This window comes from Microtus oregoni, unplaced genomic scaffold (genome assembly GCF_018167655.1).
Source record: "Microtus oregoni isolate MIOR12 unplaced genomic scaffold, Mior012 000046F_ref0000063, whole genome shotgun sequence".
In the NCBI taxonomy this organism is placed as follows: Eukaryota; Metazoa; Chordata; class Mammalia; order Rodentia; family Cricetidae; genus Microtus; species Microtus oregoni.
Window position 1 is genome coordinate 14,959,981 of NW_024543220.1, and position 15,145 is coordinate 14,975,125.

Here is a 15,145-nt window from a genome sequence, read left to right on the forward strand (position 1 = left end):
CTCTTCTCTTTCTCAGCACTCCGTGGGAATGACCCACTCTCTACTTTCATTGGTCAACTGAACAGGAAGAATCTTTATTCCCTGGGCTCAAACCTCCGCCATCTTTTCCTAATCACAGGGGATTGGGCCTCGACAAGTCGCTCCCTCGGGGTTCAGTCTTAGTCCTGGCCTCCTCTCTTCTGCCTTCCTCCAGGAAATCCAGATGCCCTCTATGACCCCTTGTGGTAGAGGCCGTGGTGGCTGACAACACTCAATGTCTGTGCAGTCATCCAGCCTGCTTTGTATAGGGCGGGCAGGCTGAGAGGCGAGCAGCCTTTCTTCCCCAGCTACGGTGGGAGTTTAACCGAATATAATAGTGGCTGAGCTACATAATGATAGGAGATTGATAAAAATTTAAAAAAAAAAAACCTCCTATCAGGCATAAGACAAAACAAATGTGTGTGGAAACCCGGAACATTCTGGAAATATCTCCACCCCCTCCTAAAACCTGCTGTTGTGTGAGTGTCCCTGGGGAGATGCCACCCCCTCCTAAAACCTGCTGTTGTGTGAGTGTCCCTGGGGAGATGCGGACAGACGTCTGTTCACTCCAGTGAGGACACAGCCGACAGACCAAAGAAAAGGTCCCACCCGCGTCTAATGCGGTGGACGGAGTTGCTGGCTCAAAGGCAGACAAACCTCTGAGAAGCTCACCCCAGCAGGTGACAACTCACAAGAGCTCCCTGTCCCGCTGAAGAGTCCTCCCTCCCCAGGGCTGCCCGCTGTCTATGTGCCGCAGATGGGGTCTCATGGGTAGTACCACTTTTTTCCTGAGTTCTTTCAGCTTTTTTGTGAGTCTCATGAACCCTCCCTCTTCACCTTTCTGTCGGGCACGAATAGAAGCCCACGACCTGCTGTCCCCACCTGCTCCTCCTCCCCGGACTGGACACAAGTTCCCAAAGAGCTCTCCATCCCTCCTCACACTTCCCTCCAGCTGCCCTCCCCACCCCCACCCTGCACATTCCATCAGTAAGCACTGTGATTTCCATTTCTCTCCCTTGAGGGAGCCGCGGACATGGGCATCTATTACATTCACAGCCTGTTTCCTTGGGCCTGAAGTTGTCCAGGGAATGCTGGGCAGGTGGTGGGACGAGAAGCCTGACCCAAGATCCAAGCCCGGCCCTACAGCCCTGCAACCTCTCTGCAAACCGCCCTGCTCGCTGAGTCCTGTCTGTAGAGTGGGCACAATTCAGCCTCCCAGGGAAAGCACACTGGTGGGGTCTTCCTCCCCAGGCATCTAGTCCAGAGTAGCAGCTGACTGATCCTTACCTCTTATTCCTGCCTTTTGGAGCTAAGGGCTTTGGTACCCTTCAGCCACAAGAGAGAGAGCACAAGGAGGCTTCAATGAGGCACACAGGGCACAGGAGCCTGACTGATCACATTGTCTTCCTCCCCAGGCCCCAGACCTCAGTCTCCCTTCTGGGGCCTCGACTCTGGGTGAAGAGACCAGAGGCTGATGGGGAAGATGAAGAATGGGGAAAGGGTAGGAGCTGCAACCCACACACCACTCCTTCCCGGACCTCTTCTCCTCTGATGGCAGCAACCACCAACCCAGGACATTTAATTACTCACTTGCCTTAGAACAAATTATAGTGGAAAGGTAGCTGCAGGCATCCATAGTTGGGCATGCAATACACTCACCCGCATGCACACGCACACTTTTGCGGTCCCTCTGTGTCTCATACACACATGTAGGCCACTTTGGACAGAACACTACAGGTTAGTATTTCTCCCTGGAATTTGGGGATTTTCTTTGAGGTTTCTCTTACTTGGTTCAAGGGGGTTTATGAGATGGCTCAGAGAGTAAAGGTGCTTGCCACCAAGCATGATGTCCTGAGTTCAATCCCTAGGTCCTCCTATATGAGAGGAGAGACTGTCACCCTAGAGGTGTCCTCTGATCTACACATGCGTGTTGTGACCATCTGTATACATACAGACAATTCATTAGCTAATTAATTAAAAACCTGGCTCAATATCCTTACTTCCTGTTCCTGGTCGGCTCCTCCTATTCTTCCTGTCTCCCCTTTCACTTGTATGAGTATTTTTCTTTGAATAAACCAGCAAGGAAAGACCCCAAGTTCAAAGCCCCTTCCCAAACTCTGAGATGTCTAAGCTATGGAACTCATAGAAAGAACAGAAGGTGACCTTTACTTTTCATCTATAGTCCTTGATGACGTCTGCCTTCTGTTCTCTCAAGAAAATAAGGCTTTCTTCTTGGTTATTAAAAATCATACAAAAAAAAATTAAAAAAAATCATACACATTTATGTAGAGATATTCAAATAGTGCGGAAGGCCTGGGGTGGCTCAGAGTCTCTGAATTTTCACTATTGTAATCACCAATCTTCCCATCCCAGGGGGGAGAATCTTAGGGGGCACACACACACACACACATACACACACACACGCACGCACACACACATGCACACACACACATGCACACACACACATGCACACACATGCACACACACACATGCACACAACACTTCGGGTACATTTTTACAAACATGAGAGAGTAGCTGGAGAGATGGCTGAGTTCTTGTTCTGCAGCCATGCAGACATGGATTCCCTCCCCAGCCTAGGGTGGTGGCGTGAGTCTGTGACCCTCTCTCTGGGGAGGGAGAGACAGAGGACCTCTCAGCTCTCTGGTCATACAGCCTAGTTCCTGGGCAGGCTCCAAGCCAGCATGAGACCCTATCTTACAACGACAAAAAGGTGCTCAGTGCATGAGGAATGACACCCAAGGCCGTCCTCTGGCCTCGCATGTACACCTGCCCGTGTGTAAGCACAGATGTGTGCACCTGCACACACATGAACACATTTACTCACATGCATGAAGTAGCAATGGGCACGCTGATTTCCAGTTGGCCATTCTCTCTCATTCATACATTGTGCACACTTCTGACCAGCATAGGAAGCGCCCACTGCACGAATGCTGTACCTCAGCCTGCCCCATTCATGTTCAACTCTGTTCTCCCTGCGTCTCAGGTGAGAGTGAGTAGGTGGATGGCCGTGGGGGATGGGAGTGGATGGGAGAGTGGACCCTGCTCGGTGCAGCTTCAGCAAAGGGTGAGGCTCCTAAGTGCAGAATCCATGCCGGCTGGCCGCCCTCACCCCCGCCCCCGTCTTCAGAGGAGACCTGAACAGCCAGAGTCCATGCGATGATGGACTCAGGGACTTGCATCTGAGGGAGCGGCCAAATTGACCTCAGAGCAGGAAGCCATGCTGGGGGCCGTCAGGCTGCATGCCCAGGAAAGATGGATCTAAGCTGGAGGCGCGAGAAGAGGGCTGGAGGGAGGCCTCTGCCTGGGTTTGGGGTGACTTCAAGGAGAAGTGTGTCGGCTTTTTCCTTGGATTTATTTTTACCCAGCCTCTTTCTAAAAAAGGTGTTAGCGGAGCTCTCAACAAAGGACATACGCAAAAAAGGTCAGGCGCTGGAAAAAGAGAAGCAGGAGCAGGGACAGTTCCATCGGCAGAAGCTGGAGCCCAAGCCCCTGGGAAAGGACTCCGCTCCCCCCCAACACACCTCCCCCCTCCCCCGCACGCGCCTGGGGAGGAGCTGGTTAGCAAGATAGGACAATCCCCAGGAGGGAACACAGCAGAGCATCAGGCTGAGGAGGAACGCCATACCGAAAGCCAAACTTCTGGATGTCTCTCCAGACCCTTCCCCTCTGGAATTTTATGAACTTTGGTGACCACCTCACCTTTCTGAACCTGGCAGGCCTTATCTGCAATACAGAACTAAAACAGTTGAGTAGATCATGTGGCATGGTCCTCAGAACTAGAACATTCTCTCCAGGAAGGATGGGGAGACCCACGAGGTTCAGGAAGAAAGGAGGGCGCGTGTATGGGAAAGCTGAAACTTGGAAGATTCTCCACGGCTGTCCCCAGCTTTAGGGAAACAGCACAACCACAGGGGGAGACTACCCAGCGGCTGCAGGGGGAGATTTTCTTGGACTGTGAAGCTGCCCGCACGCTGTGCCGAGAGTTCCCAGGTGGCAACTTTCTTGAGTCAACACCAGTTTCGGGGTGAGCATTTCGGTGATGCAGCTGCTTTTGAGTCATGCCTGCTCCTCTGAGTAACCTCTCACCCACGCTCCTCCTCCCCCCAAAAACAAACAAACAGAAACCTCATTCCTTCACCAAATTGGGTTTTATACCTTTGTTTCTTTGGTCTGTCATGGGTTCCCTTTCTGAGGTGAACAGATGTGTGTGTCGCCCTTCCCCAGAAGTCTCTCAACAGTTAGCATGAGCCAACAGGGCTGTGCTTCAAGTGACCTCACCTGCCTGGATCCTGGTATTGAGACTTGCTGGGCCTTGGCCAAGGACAACTGGAAGACATTCACAGTGCACACACCACACAACAGTGACCCTGGAATGGATGGCCACTTTAGGAAGGGTGGACAAAAAAGGATTTATGAGACCCACCTGCCCCCTGCCTTTTTAAGAAGGTCTACCCAAGAGCTCTCTAAAAATGGTAGCCCCCATGTTAGCCATGCTGTACACCCATGACCCCTTTCTTTAGCCTGTTGATTAGATCAGAGGTGGCACATGTCATCAGCCGGCAGCTAGTCAACAGGTTGCTCAACTGAGCGTCTGTGTGTGTGTGTGTGTGTGTGTGTGTGTGTGTCCGGATGTAAAACAGCAGGCAGCCAGCAGCCATTTCTCTTGAGAGGTTGAGTCACTGGGTGCTGTTAGCTGCCAGGAAGCTCGCTCATGTGGGGGAAATGGAGCGGAGGTCCTGGTACCTGGTTGGCTCCAGTCTGAGGGAGCTGACATGAGTCAGGAGAGGAACTGTGTGGGTGGGCTATGCTCAGAGGGGGATGTGATGGAGTACAGATGACAAAACACACAGGCCAGATTAACTCTTGCGCTTGTAACAAGCAAGCGAGCCCCTACCTCAGGAGCATCACGTTCTATTCCATGACGAGCTGGCCAGAAATTCAGGCAAATGTGTCCCGAACCGCATCCTCTGGAGTGATGGTCTTGGAGTCCAAGAAGGCTCCACTCCCGCATCACCTGGTACTTTGGCAGAAATGGTTGGCAGGCCAGTCCCAGCTGGGATGGTTGGGGTGCGAGTGGGGGACTCCATGCCTCCTGGTAGCCTCAGGAGAGTTGGGTACGTGGTGGCTCGGGGACAGGACATTCCAAGATACCCAAGCTGAAGCGGCTTTGAAAGTCACATTCAGTTGTACAAAAGACTTGCTAAGACCAGTGCAGACTGGAGGGGAGGGAGTCAGACTCTGCCCCCACAGGAAGTGTGAGGAGGGATTCCAACCATCTTTACCTCACCACAGGAGCCAGAAGTTTCTATAACCGATGGCCTCAGCTCTCAGTTCTACCTGGAGCCCAGAAGTCCCTATAGCACAGGACACCTTCTCTGTCACAACCCAACTTATGTGGGCATTTCAGTGTCTGGCCCTCTTGATCTGTATGTGTGCTTGTGTGTGTGCGCGTCTGTGCGTGTGTGCGTGTGTGTGTGTGTGTGTGTGTGTGTGTGTGTGTGTGTGTGAGACTCTCAGGAGAGTTTGCATTGTCTAGCTCCTTATGAGCCAGACTACCCAAGCTATGAATCTCCAGCCAGGTGTGTTCATAAGAAGGCGTCTATGATGAGCACTGATAAAGCTCCAGAGAGGCGGAGAGTCCTTAGCTTGTTGCCTTGTGAGGCCTCAGTTTCCCTGTGTGAAACATGGGCCTGGCGACTCTATCCACCCCAGCCATTGCAAATAACTAACAAGACAGACTCTTTTCACTGCTTGCCTGGTCTCACTACAGCCCTTATCATGACACCCCTCCAGATGTGGACATTCATGACACCCCTCCAGATGTGGACATTCATGACACCCCTCCAGATGTGGACATTCACTCACGGCAGTATGGGTTTTGCTCGCCACTGCCTGTCCTGTGACCTCAGCAAGCCTCTTCTCCTGAGGAGAACAGAGGAAGAAGCTGACGGAACTGACAGACCTCGCAGCTCTGCAGTCCTAGAACAATAGGAAAGGCTACTGTGATGATCTGGGGCAAGTGTTCTATTGCGGAGCTATATTCCAGCATTAAAAAATTATTTTTAATTACATGCATGTGTGTCTATGTGTGGGTATATGCACATGTGAGCTCAGGTGCCTGCAGAGTTCAGGAGAGGGCACCAGATCCTTTGGAACTAGAGTTCCAGGTGGTTTATCAGCCACCCCAGGTTTGGGACCTGAACCTGCATCTTTGGCAAGAACAATGTGAGGTCTTGCATCTGAACCTTCACTCCACAATCCCCCAACACATGCTATTTTTAAAAACATTTTATTTTAAGACAAGGTCTCACTAAATTGCCAAGGTTGGCCATGAACTCATTCTGATGTAGCCCATACTGGCCTCAAGCTCAGGATCTACTGCTTCAGCTTCCCATGTTCTGGGATCGCAAACTGTTCCACACTTAACCAAATACTTCTTTTAAAAAGGTATGTCTTCCCCGAAGCCCCAAACCCAAACTCTTTGACAGCCTTCTGCTTCCTTGATACACTTTCTGGTGACGGTCTGAGCTCCGTGTCTGTCTCCCCCACTAGTTGGACGCAGTGTTTTCTCTGCAGCAAATGACCAGGATAAGGATTCGCTGTGGGCAGACAACACACGGTGTCCTCTGTCTAGGGCACAGTGATAGGTGGCAAAGAGAGGAAAGACTGCCCCTGCCCATCCCATCCCCTTGCTCTCCCTCCCTGAAGCCCAACACACACAGGCTGGCCCTGAGTTCTAGAACACTGAGTTTTTATTGATTGAAACAATCGCGGCCGCGACTAGAGGTTACATTTTGGGGTTTGTGGAAGAGAGAAAGATGAGCGACGGGGAACAGAGGCTGAGTGGAGACAGAGAGCAAGGCAAAGGGGTGAGGCAGGGTCGTGAGACCAAAGACGACCCCAAGGCGTGTCACCCGTGAATGGGGGGTCTCCTGTTGTGCTTTTACCTCAGTGGCAGGACGGGCGGGGCAGACGTGGACCTGGGAATCTGAGGAAGGGCTGACTTTCTTCGCATCTGTGAGGCCCCAGGGCTGGAACAGTCCTCTCTTTCCTGTCCCTTATGGGCTGGGGATAAGGGCTTGATGAGCAGGAACAGGGTGGTGGTGCTTGGGGATGTCCTAGGGCATTCCATCTCCTGCCCAACTGGGCTGAGATGGGGGAGATGAGGTGTCTGGGTAGAGGGCAGGAAGCTGCTAGGAGGGGGGGAGCATTTCTAAGAGGGCCCCTGGGCAATGAAGGCAGGCCACACATGGAAGGGAGAGGGATGGAGATGGGCAGGTGCCTTCTCTCTGAACCTCAGTTTTCTCACCTGTACAATGGGCACACCAGGTGAGATGCCTCTAAGATCCCTTCCAGTGCTAAAGGTCAAGAGATCTCCAGAAAAGAGTGGTCCTTCTGCCCATACACACACAGACACACACAGATACACACACGTGCATGCACGCACATGTACACATACATACACACACACACACACACACATGCGCGCGCGCGCGCACACACACACACACACACACACACACACACACACACACACACAGCACTGACAGGACAGAATGCAGCCAAAATCTAAGCTCAGCCAGTACCCCATAGGAACTCTCTAGTACAGGTTCATGCTTCACACTCTTAGGCTATTCCCTGGAAACCCACCCTTCCTGCCCCATGGAGCTGTCCAAGCAGAGGAAAACCCAAGGATACTGACTGCACATCCTCCGCAGCCTTCCTGGTCCTGGGGAGGACATCAGGAGGATGAGGACACTGGCATCTGCCAGCCTTGGCTGCCAGCCCAGCCTCCTGTGCTGACAGCAGCGGGCAGTGGGGAAACAGAGTCTCCTCTGTCTGGAGCCTGTGGGAGGAGCAGTGGCTGCAGCCAATGTTGACAGAGAATGACAGCTTCCATGTGGTACCCGTGCTGTCCACAGGCTGGGAGTGACTATGGCCTGGGAGAAGAGGCCAGAACAGGACAGGGAGATGGTTTCTCGCTTCAAAAATCCTCATGACACCTGTCGCATGTGTGACAGGCCCAGCAGCACCGAAGGCACCCAGAGAAGGGTCCGTTCCGCTCAGTCTCCTGTAGCTAGTCAGTCAGGTAAGAGGCTCCCAGGAGCAGAGGCCAGTGGGACAATGTCCCCAGGGCTGCAGCACTAGGCTTTCAAGGCTTGTGCCATCCCTGCCCTCTCTGTTCCAGCTTCTGCATTTGTGCCATGAAAGACCGGCTTGTCTGAGGCTCACCCTGGCTCTGCTAGTCTGAACAGGTACTCTCAGAGAACAGGAGAAAGAGAGTGAACGAGAAAGGACCGAGGGGAGGAATGTGCCAGGAGGAGCAGGCTTGGTCTTCGGGTGAATGGTGTATCCCCGCACCCCAGGAGCTTGCCTGTGGTGTGGTCCCAGGGGCAGGGTGGTCAAGCTGAGACTCCCCATCGGTTGCTATTCAGTCCCTTATCCCTTTCTCCCCCAGATACTAATCTGCAGAAGCTGGGGTAAAAGGGCTCCAGACCCCTGAGAAATGACTCTGGGATCCTTGTTTTAAGGCCACAACTTTCCTCAGTTCCCTCAACACAGAGGGTGATGCTGCCACTGAAGAGATAAGCTAGATCCCGTCAGCCTGGTCTCCTGGGGTGGTCACTATCCCAACACTGACCCATAGGACATACAGGAAAGCAGACTCACAGCCACCACGACGTGCACAAAGCTCCTACCCTACAGTTACACTTCGGCACTCAGCCTTCAATACACACACACCTGACACCACGCCACGGCTCACACAGATGTGCACACCCCAGCCTTACCCACTTGCACAAGAGGGTAGGTTTCTTAGCAGACAGGCTTTGTAATCTCAGGCCACACACCCTCAGACATGGCTGCTCCCACCACAGGGAAGATTCTGGAATATGGGAATGCATACTACACATTCATGTGTCCCGGCTCTGAGATATAGAGCAGTCAGGACAATGGGTAGATGTGGGGGAGCAGGCTTAGGGTGGGGTGGGAACCTCAAGGAGGAAGGAGTGGAGCTGTTCTCCAGGATGGCCCTGGAGTTGAGAGGATCCTAGCTTCCCGTCTCAGGTTATGCTAAGATACTTCTCAATGTTCCTAATGCCAGGCTGCATTCCGACACCATTGAATCACACCCCCACCCCCGGGCTGAGGCCCAAGCACTTGTACTTTTAAAAGACCCTGGAGGTCAGTTCTAAAGCCAGGGCCAGGGACCACTGGTTTGTGGGATCCATTCCACCTGGTTTCCACCCTAGTCTCCCTTACACCAGCAAGAATGGAGGAGGGGCTCAGAGGGGGAGGGGCTCACAGTCTAGATAGGGGCAACAGACTCTGCACAGATGGGACAATTAAGGAGCAATACCAGGCAGATGCCATGGAAGCGTGTTCTGGAAGCCAGAGCAACTCACTTCAGACAGAGGCCTTGAAGGGGCCAGGAAGGTAGACATGCTGCTCGGGTACCAGAAGGTACAGCTGTAGCCTGGCCTGGCAACCCATCAGCCATGATGATGCTGATGACGGGGACACAGGCTAGGTGGAGTTGGGGGCTGGGCAGCAAGGGTCCTGATCCTCAGTGTGCGTCCTGGTGCCATGGTGCTGCTGGGAGGCAGGGGCGGGGATTTCCAGCCTCTTCTCTGCAACTGTCCCCCCAGAATGCACAAGGAAGAGCCCTGTGCTGTGCCTCCAGGCAAGGGGCTAGCCTTCAATAGGGTTGTCTCTAAGTCCTTTGTCACCACAGGAGATGCAAGATTTAGGCTGGAGCAGGCAGTCTGAGATTGCAAATAGGGACAGCACCCACAAACACACCGCGTCATTAAGATGAAAAATGCACTGTCAGTCACCCACAGAGACTGGGCTTGAACCCAGCCCCATATTCCTGTACACGCCTGTCCAGAGATGTGCACAGTGCTACACAGACACGGATGGGCACACGCACTCTTACACACGCAGAGACACACATACAGACACACTTGGACACAGACGCACAGTCACATCACATGCACGGGTTCATAGACTCATTGCAGAAAGGGCTAGGATTCCTCTCTCCCATAGAAACTGGGTAAGGGGTAAAGGGAACCAAAGAGGAAAGTTCTAGATCCTATCCCATCAATTTCAAGTTCCAAGGACAAAGTGCTCTTCCCAGCTCACAGGGAACAAGGAGACACAGCCACCTCCATCCATCACCCCCTTGCTCCACAGCTGACTGGACAGCGTTCTGTCCTCTCCCCGGCCCCCTCCTTCCAGACCTACCCCCCGGGAGACTATATACCTAAGAAACAGGGGCCCCACTCTGTTTATGAGTTCACTGTTCTCTGTGGGAACATGGAATCACAGAAGGGGACTCTGTTCCTCTCAAAGCCAAGCCCCACCCAGGAAACTGACATGGACACTTTTCGTATCACCAGCTTCCCCGGAAGTCCCAAGCTGGGACCATCTGAACTGGGGAAGGATGGGGGAGCTGTCCTCACTCTGCCCACCCCTAAGTCCTGTGGTGGGGTCCCTTCCAAGTGGGCACAGTGGGGAGGGGAATATGACATCTCAGGGACAGGCAAGGGGATTTGAGTTGACCGGTGCCTCAACCATCCAGCCTGTCGCCACACTCTGGGGACAGTTGCCTGCAGCAGGTGCAGAACGAGGGACAGAGAGCTCACAGAGTCCCGCCTGGCCTGCCTGTGAGCCCTGTGACCTCCAGACACACAAACCTGATGGGTCTGCCCACACCTGGCCCCCTCTGCCAAGGCTCTGGGCTGGAGTTCGGCCTTGAATCGGGGGACGGGGCAAGGTCAGAAACAGTGTAGTGCAGCCAGGATGAGGCCAGTGTCGCACCGAGGTCCTTGGAGGTGTCGGACGTTGTTTGGCTAAGTCCCTTGTCTCCAATAGTAAAGAAGGTGCTGGCAGGTTGGCTAAAAACTTGTGCTTTAATATATCTGTGTGTGTGAGCGTGAGTGTGTGAGTGTGTGCGTGTGTTGAACAACCATCAGAGCCTGGCCTGGCCACTGTCCGTGTTCTCCGCTCATCCTTGTAGCCAATGAAAGCCCCCTCCCTGCCGGCCCCGCCCCTGGGCACCCCGGCTGGCAGGGGTCAGTCTTTGGTACGATGTGGACACTTTGGTGTGCCGGGGCGGGGTGAGGTGGGGGCCAGACAGCTCTCATCATCTCTGCAATGCCAAGAGGAAGATAGCCAGGGGTCTCCAAAGCTGCAGGCTGGGCAGGCCGGGGGCTCCGTTGCCTGGCATTACCACCACTGTGACACAAGACAGAGAAGAACCAGGCCAGAGCTCCGGTTAGTTCCAGCAGGGGCAGGGAGGGACAGAGGGCTAGACCATGAGAGGCCTCATGATTCTGCTTCTTCCCTTCATGGGGTGAAGGAAGCCTGAAGGTAGGAGGAGTTCACAGTTCCCATAGACACATTCACGGGGGTTAACTAGGCGTGCTGCTGTTCATGCTCACTAAGACACAGAGCAAAGGACTTGACCTCAGTGGGTCTCAGTTTTTTACCTACAAAATGGGTCTAATAGTATTTGATATCCCGAGGAGCTGCCAGGAGCAATAAGCGAAGCCTGCTATTGCTGCTTTCTGTCCTGCTCAGTCCACAGGAGACACCTGGGCCGTGGGTACAGACTACAGACAAGTCAGCAAGCTTAGGGGAGGCAGGGCCGGCAGCCCCTGTCAGTTCTCCATTTTCCTCACAGCCTGACTCAGTGTGGTGCCCAAGTGGGCACTCATGAACGTTCCTGTCACCCAGGCACCCTAAACCCCTCCCTAGCAGCCCCCCCCATCCCCAACCCACTTCAAGTCACATACCTTTATTGGGATCCATCTGCCTCCGGGGGCACTCTCCCTTCTTCAGAGTGACATCATCTATGGCAATATCCCCCAGGTAGCCCGAGCCTCGAACCCCCTCAAAAATAATCTGGGGTGGGGTCAGAGAGTGGGGGAAGGGTTGGGGAAGTTGGGCCTGGCAGCAGAGCTTCCCCACCCCTCCACCTCAGGCTACCTGGAAGTCCCCATCCCCCATCTTAACCCCCCAGGAACCTGCACAGGACCTTCGCCAAGCCACTCACCTGGAAGGGCCCACTGGGGTTGATGGGCACATGGGCCTGCTGCCACACGTTGCCCTTGTTGCCACTGAGGGACCAGGCATGTGTATCTAGAGCTCCTTTGTTCCTGGACCGCACTAGAAGGTTGAGAGAGCCTGTGGCAAGAGAAGAGAGAGCATGGTGAGGTTGGCCAAGACATCCTGGCTTCCTTGTCTCCCCTAAGCCAGCCTCTCCCTCCCTCACCAATGCCCACAGCGCTACCCTGCATAATGGAGCTGTTCCTGTGCCCAGACCAGCCTGCAGAGTTCCTTCCTTTTCTCCTTTCTCTTCTGTGTAATCAATGAATCAGGCCTGGAGTGTTATGTACACGTGTGCGCACACACACACACACACACACACACACACACACACACGTGCATGCACACACAAACACACACACACGTGCATGCACACACACTGCCATCCCCATCCAGGCACCCCCTTCACCTCATCCTAGACAAGATTCTCAGAGCACAAGTGCACACATAGACGGGACATGGTTACTGGGGTGAAGAAAGGGACTTACTATTTTTCACTTATTGTATAGTTTTAAAAATTATATACATAGAGAGATTGATTTTGTATGTGTGTGTGTGTGTATGCGTGTGCATGTGCATGTGTGTGTATGTGCAGGCCAGAGGTCAACATTAGGCGTCTTCCTAGCATCTTTTTGTACACTGACCCTGGAACTCATTGATTGACAGCTGGGTTGGTAGCAAGCCTCTGGGATTTGCCCGTCTTACCCCCCAACCTCCCCAGTCCCATCAGGTTACAGTTCTACACTGCCGCTCAGCTTTCTCATGGGTGCTGCAGATTTGAACTCAGGTCCTCACGCTTGAGCAGCGAATACTTTACCCACTGAGCCATCTCCCCAGCTCCTTATTTGGATGTCTTACACACTGGGTAAACGTAGCCTTCTGAGCCACGCTCTAATACTAATGCTAGGACAAAGTGAAAACACAACACTGCAACACAGAATGAGTTTATTTAGACATAAACGAGGACTGCATGGCTATGGTGAGATTCGGAGCTAGCTGGGGTGCTGACCCATCTGTTAGAGCCTTGGGGATCTGCCATCCCAGGAGTGCTGGGGGCACTCGGACGGCAGCGGTTGTAGCGTCCTGAAGGCCACACAGGCACCATCAGTGCCCCCTGGACGTCTCTTTCAGCCCTTCTCGACCACTCCCATGGCACAAGAGACCTGGCTCTGCAGGAAAGGGAAATCCATCTTCAGAGGCACCTGGTGGCTGGCATTTCCGTTGCGTTGCTCACAAAGCTGAACCATCTGTGATGCCAGAGAGACCGACACCTCCCTCCCCACACTGCGGGGAGAGTCACCAAATGTTACCTGCCTTGGATGAAAGGAGTTGGCTGAGACCAAGGAGAGCTGACGAGACACAAAGTTTAGGGACAGCTGGTACCCAAAGCTGCCAGGCACAGTGAGTGTGGGGGTGGGGGCTACATAGCAAAGCTAGACCTGGGGGACATGCTAAAGGCTCTCGAGGCTGACAAGACCTCAGCCCTTAGGCATGGGCCCCTAAGAGGATGGCTGCTTGTACCAGCAGAACAGGAAATGGTTACCCTGGCTTCAGCAAGGCCCAGAGCCAATGTTTTTCAGGATCCTTACAAACCATCAACTGCAGAACAATTTTGAGTTTAGCTTGGGCTACATAAAACCCTGTCTCAAAAACAATCTTTTCAAAAGATTGATTCATTTTTATTTTGTTTGTATGAGTGTTGACCTGCATACATGCATGTGCACCGCACATGCGTCTCCCAACAGAGTAAGAACAGGATTTCAGATGCCCCCAAACAGGGGTCTCAGACCACTCCGAGTTACCAAATGGGTGTCAGGAATTGAACCCAGGGTGCTCTTCAAGAACAGCCACTAATTTAACTGTGATGCCATCTCTTTAGTGGAATCAGCGAGCTCCAGGGTCAGTGATAGATCCTTTTTCAAAAAATTAAGGTTGGCAGGGTATTCTGGCGCACGCCTTTAACCCCAGTAAACAGAAAGCAAAGAAAGGTAGATTGCTGTGAGTTTGAGGCCAGCCTGGTCTATACAGTGAGCTCAAGGCCAGCCAGGGCTACATTAAAAGACTCAACCTCAAAACAAAACAAAAAGCAAAATCAGGTGGAACTTGAGAGAAAAGCAATGCCCAAGGTCGATCTCTGACTCCGCACACAGGTGCACACACATGTGCTTGCAAACAAACAGGCAAAACCAAAAGCAATTCGACAAACAGGAAGGGCAGCTGTGTTGGGCAGGGTAGTGAAGGATTGCCCCAGGAGACCCCAGTGAAGGAGAAAATAACATTCCAGGCCAGGGATGGTTCTGAGCAAAGCCCTCAGAGGCAGGAATGTGCCTGGACGATTCAAGCAAGGGATGGGCGCCAGCGTCAGGCGGCAGCAAATAAGGCCAGAGAGGGGTTAGAGCTGTGCCAGGTGATGGGAGACCTGACTATGGTGACAGGAAGGGTCAGAGGGTCCTGGGCAGAGGAGGAACATGATCTGGAATAGAGTCTCTCACAGTTGGATAGTTCCGTCCATGGTCTGGATGCGTTCAACCTCTCAAATAGCTCATTCCTGACCCACAGGTCTAACGATGAGAGTCACCCTTAGCTGGCCTCAAAGCTGCCTGGTGTTTGCTCCACTCCTGGGAAGCCCGGAGCAAGGTCTGTGGTCACAGAGCCTGTCCCCTCAGGCTTCCGTCTCTCTAATCCGCCAGGCTTATACCCTCTGTGCCCCCCCCCCCCCCCCACCATCTGCATCTGCCTGGGAGTGAGGTAGCTCACCACTAAGACTAGGGACGCCAGAATGAATTGACTGCTCTGAAGCTAAATGGAACCAAGGGCGAACAGCCAGGGTCAGCCATCTTCCTCACCCCAGGGGAACCTCTCACAGAGTCCAGACCCTGCCACAGTGCTGGTCTGAGGAGATGGGTAGGAGCAGGGTTCCACAAGTGCAGAATCCTCCATCTCACCCCGTCCTGGAGGGTCCATTTGGCATGACCCTCCTCCCGCTATGTGGAAA

At 53.3% G+C, this 15,145-nt stretch overlaps 1 protein-coding gene across 5 annotated transcripts in view; it reads right to left on the reverse strand.

The window, feature by feature from the left end:
* Positions 1–7,541: 7,541 nt before the first annotated feature.
* The window catches only part of Mdga1 (MAM domain containing glycosylphosphatidylinositol anchor 1), a 56,279-nt gene continuing 48,675 nt past the window's right edge, over positions 7,542–15,145 (reverse strand). Inside the window, exons 15-17 of one of the 5 annotated variants that reach the window (XM_041634819.1) lie at positions 12,098–12,228; positions 11,838–11,946; positions 7,542–11,277 (exon numbers count right to left, since the gene is read on the reverse strand). In XM_041634819.1, the coding sequence (XP_041490753.1) occupies positions 11,186–11,277; positions 11,838–11,946; positions 12,098–12,228 (332 nt within the window). In that variant the 3' untranslated portion in view covers positions 7,542–11,185. Of the gene's footprint in view, positions 11,278–11,837; positions 11,947–12,097; positions 12,229–13,135; positions 13,500–15,145 lie in introns of those variants that run through there. The other 4 variants (XM_041634820.1, XM_041634822.1, XM_041634823.1 and 1 more) reach the window with 4 other exon arrangements.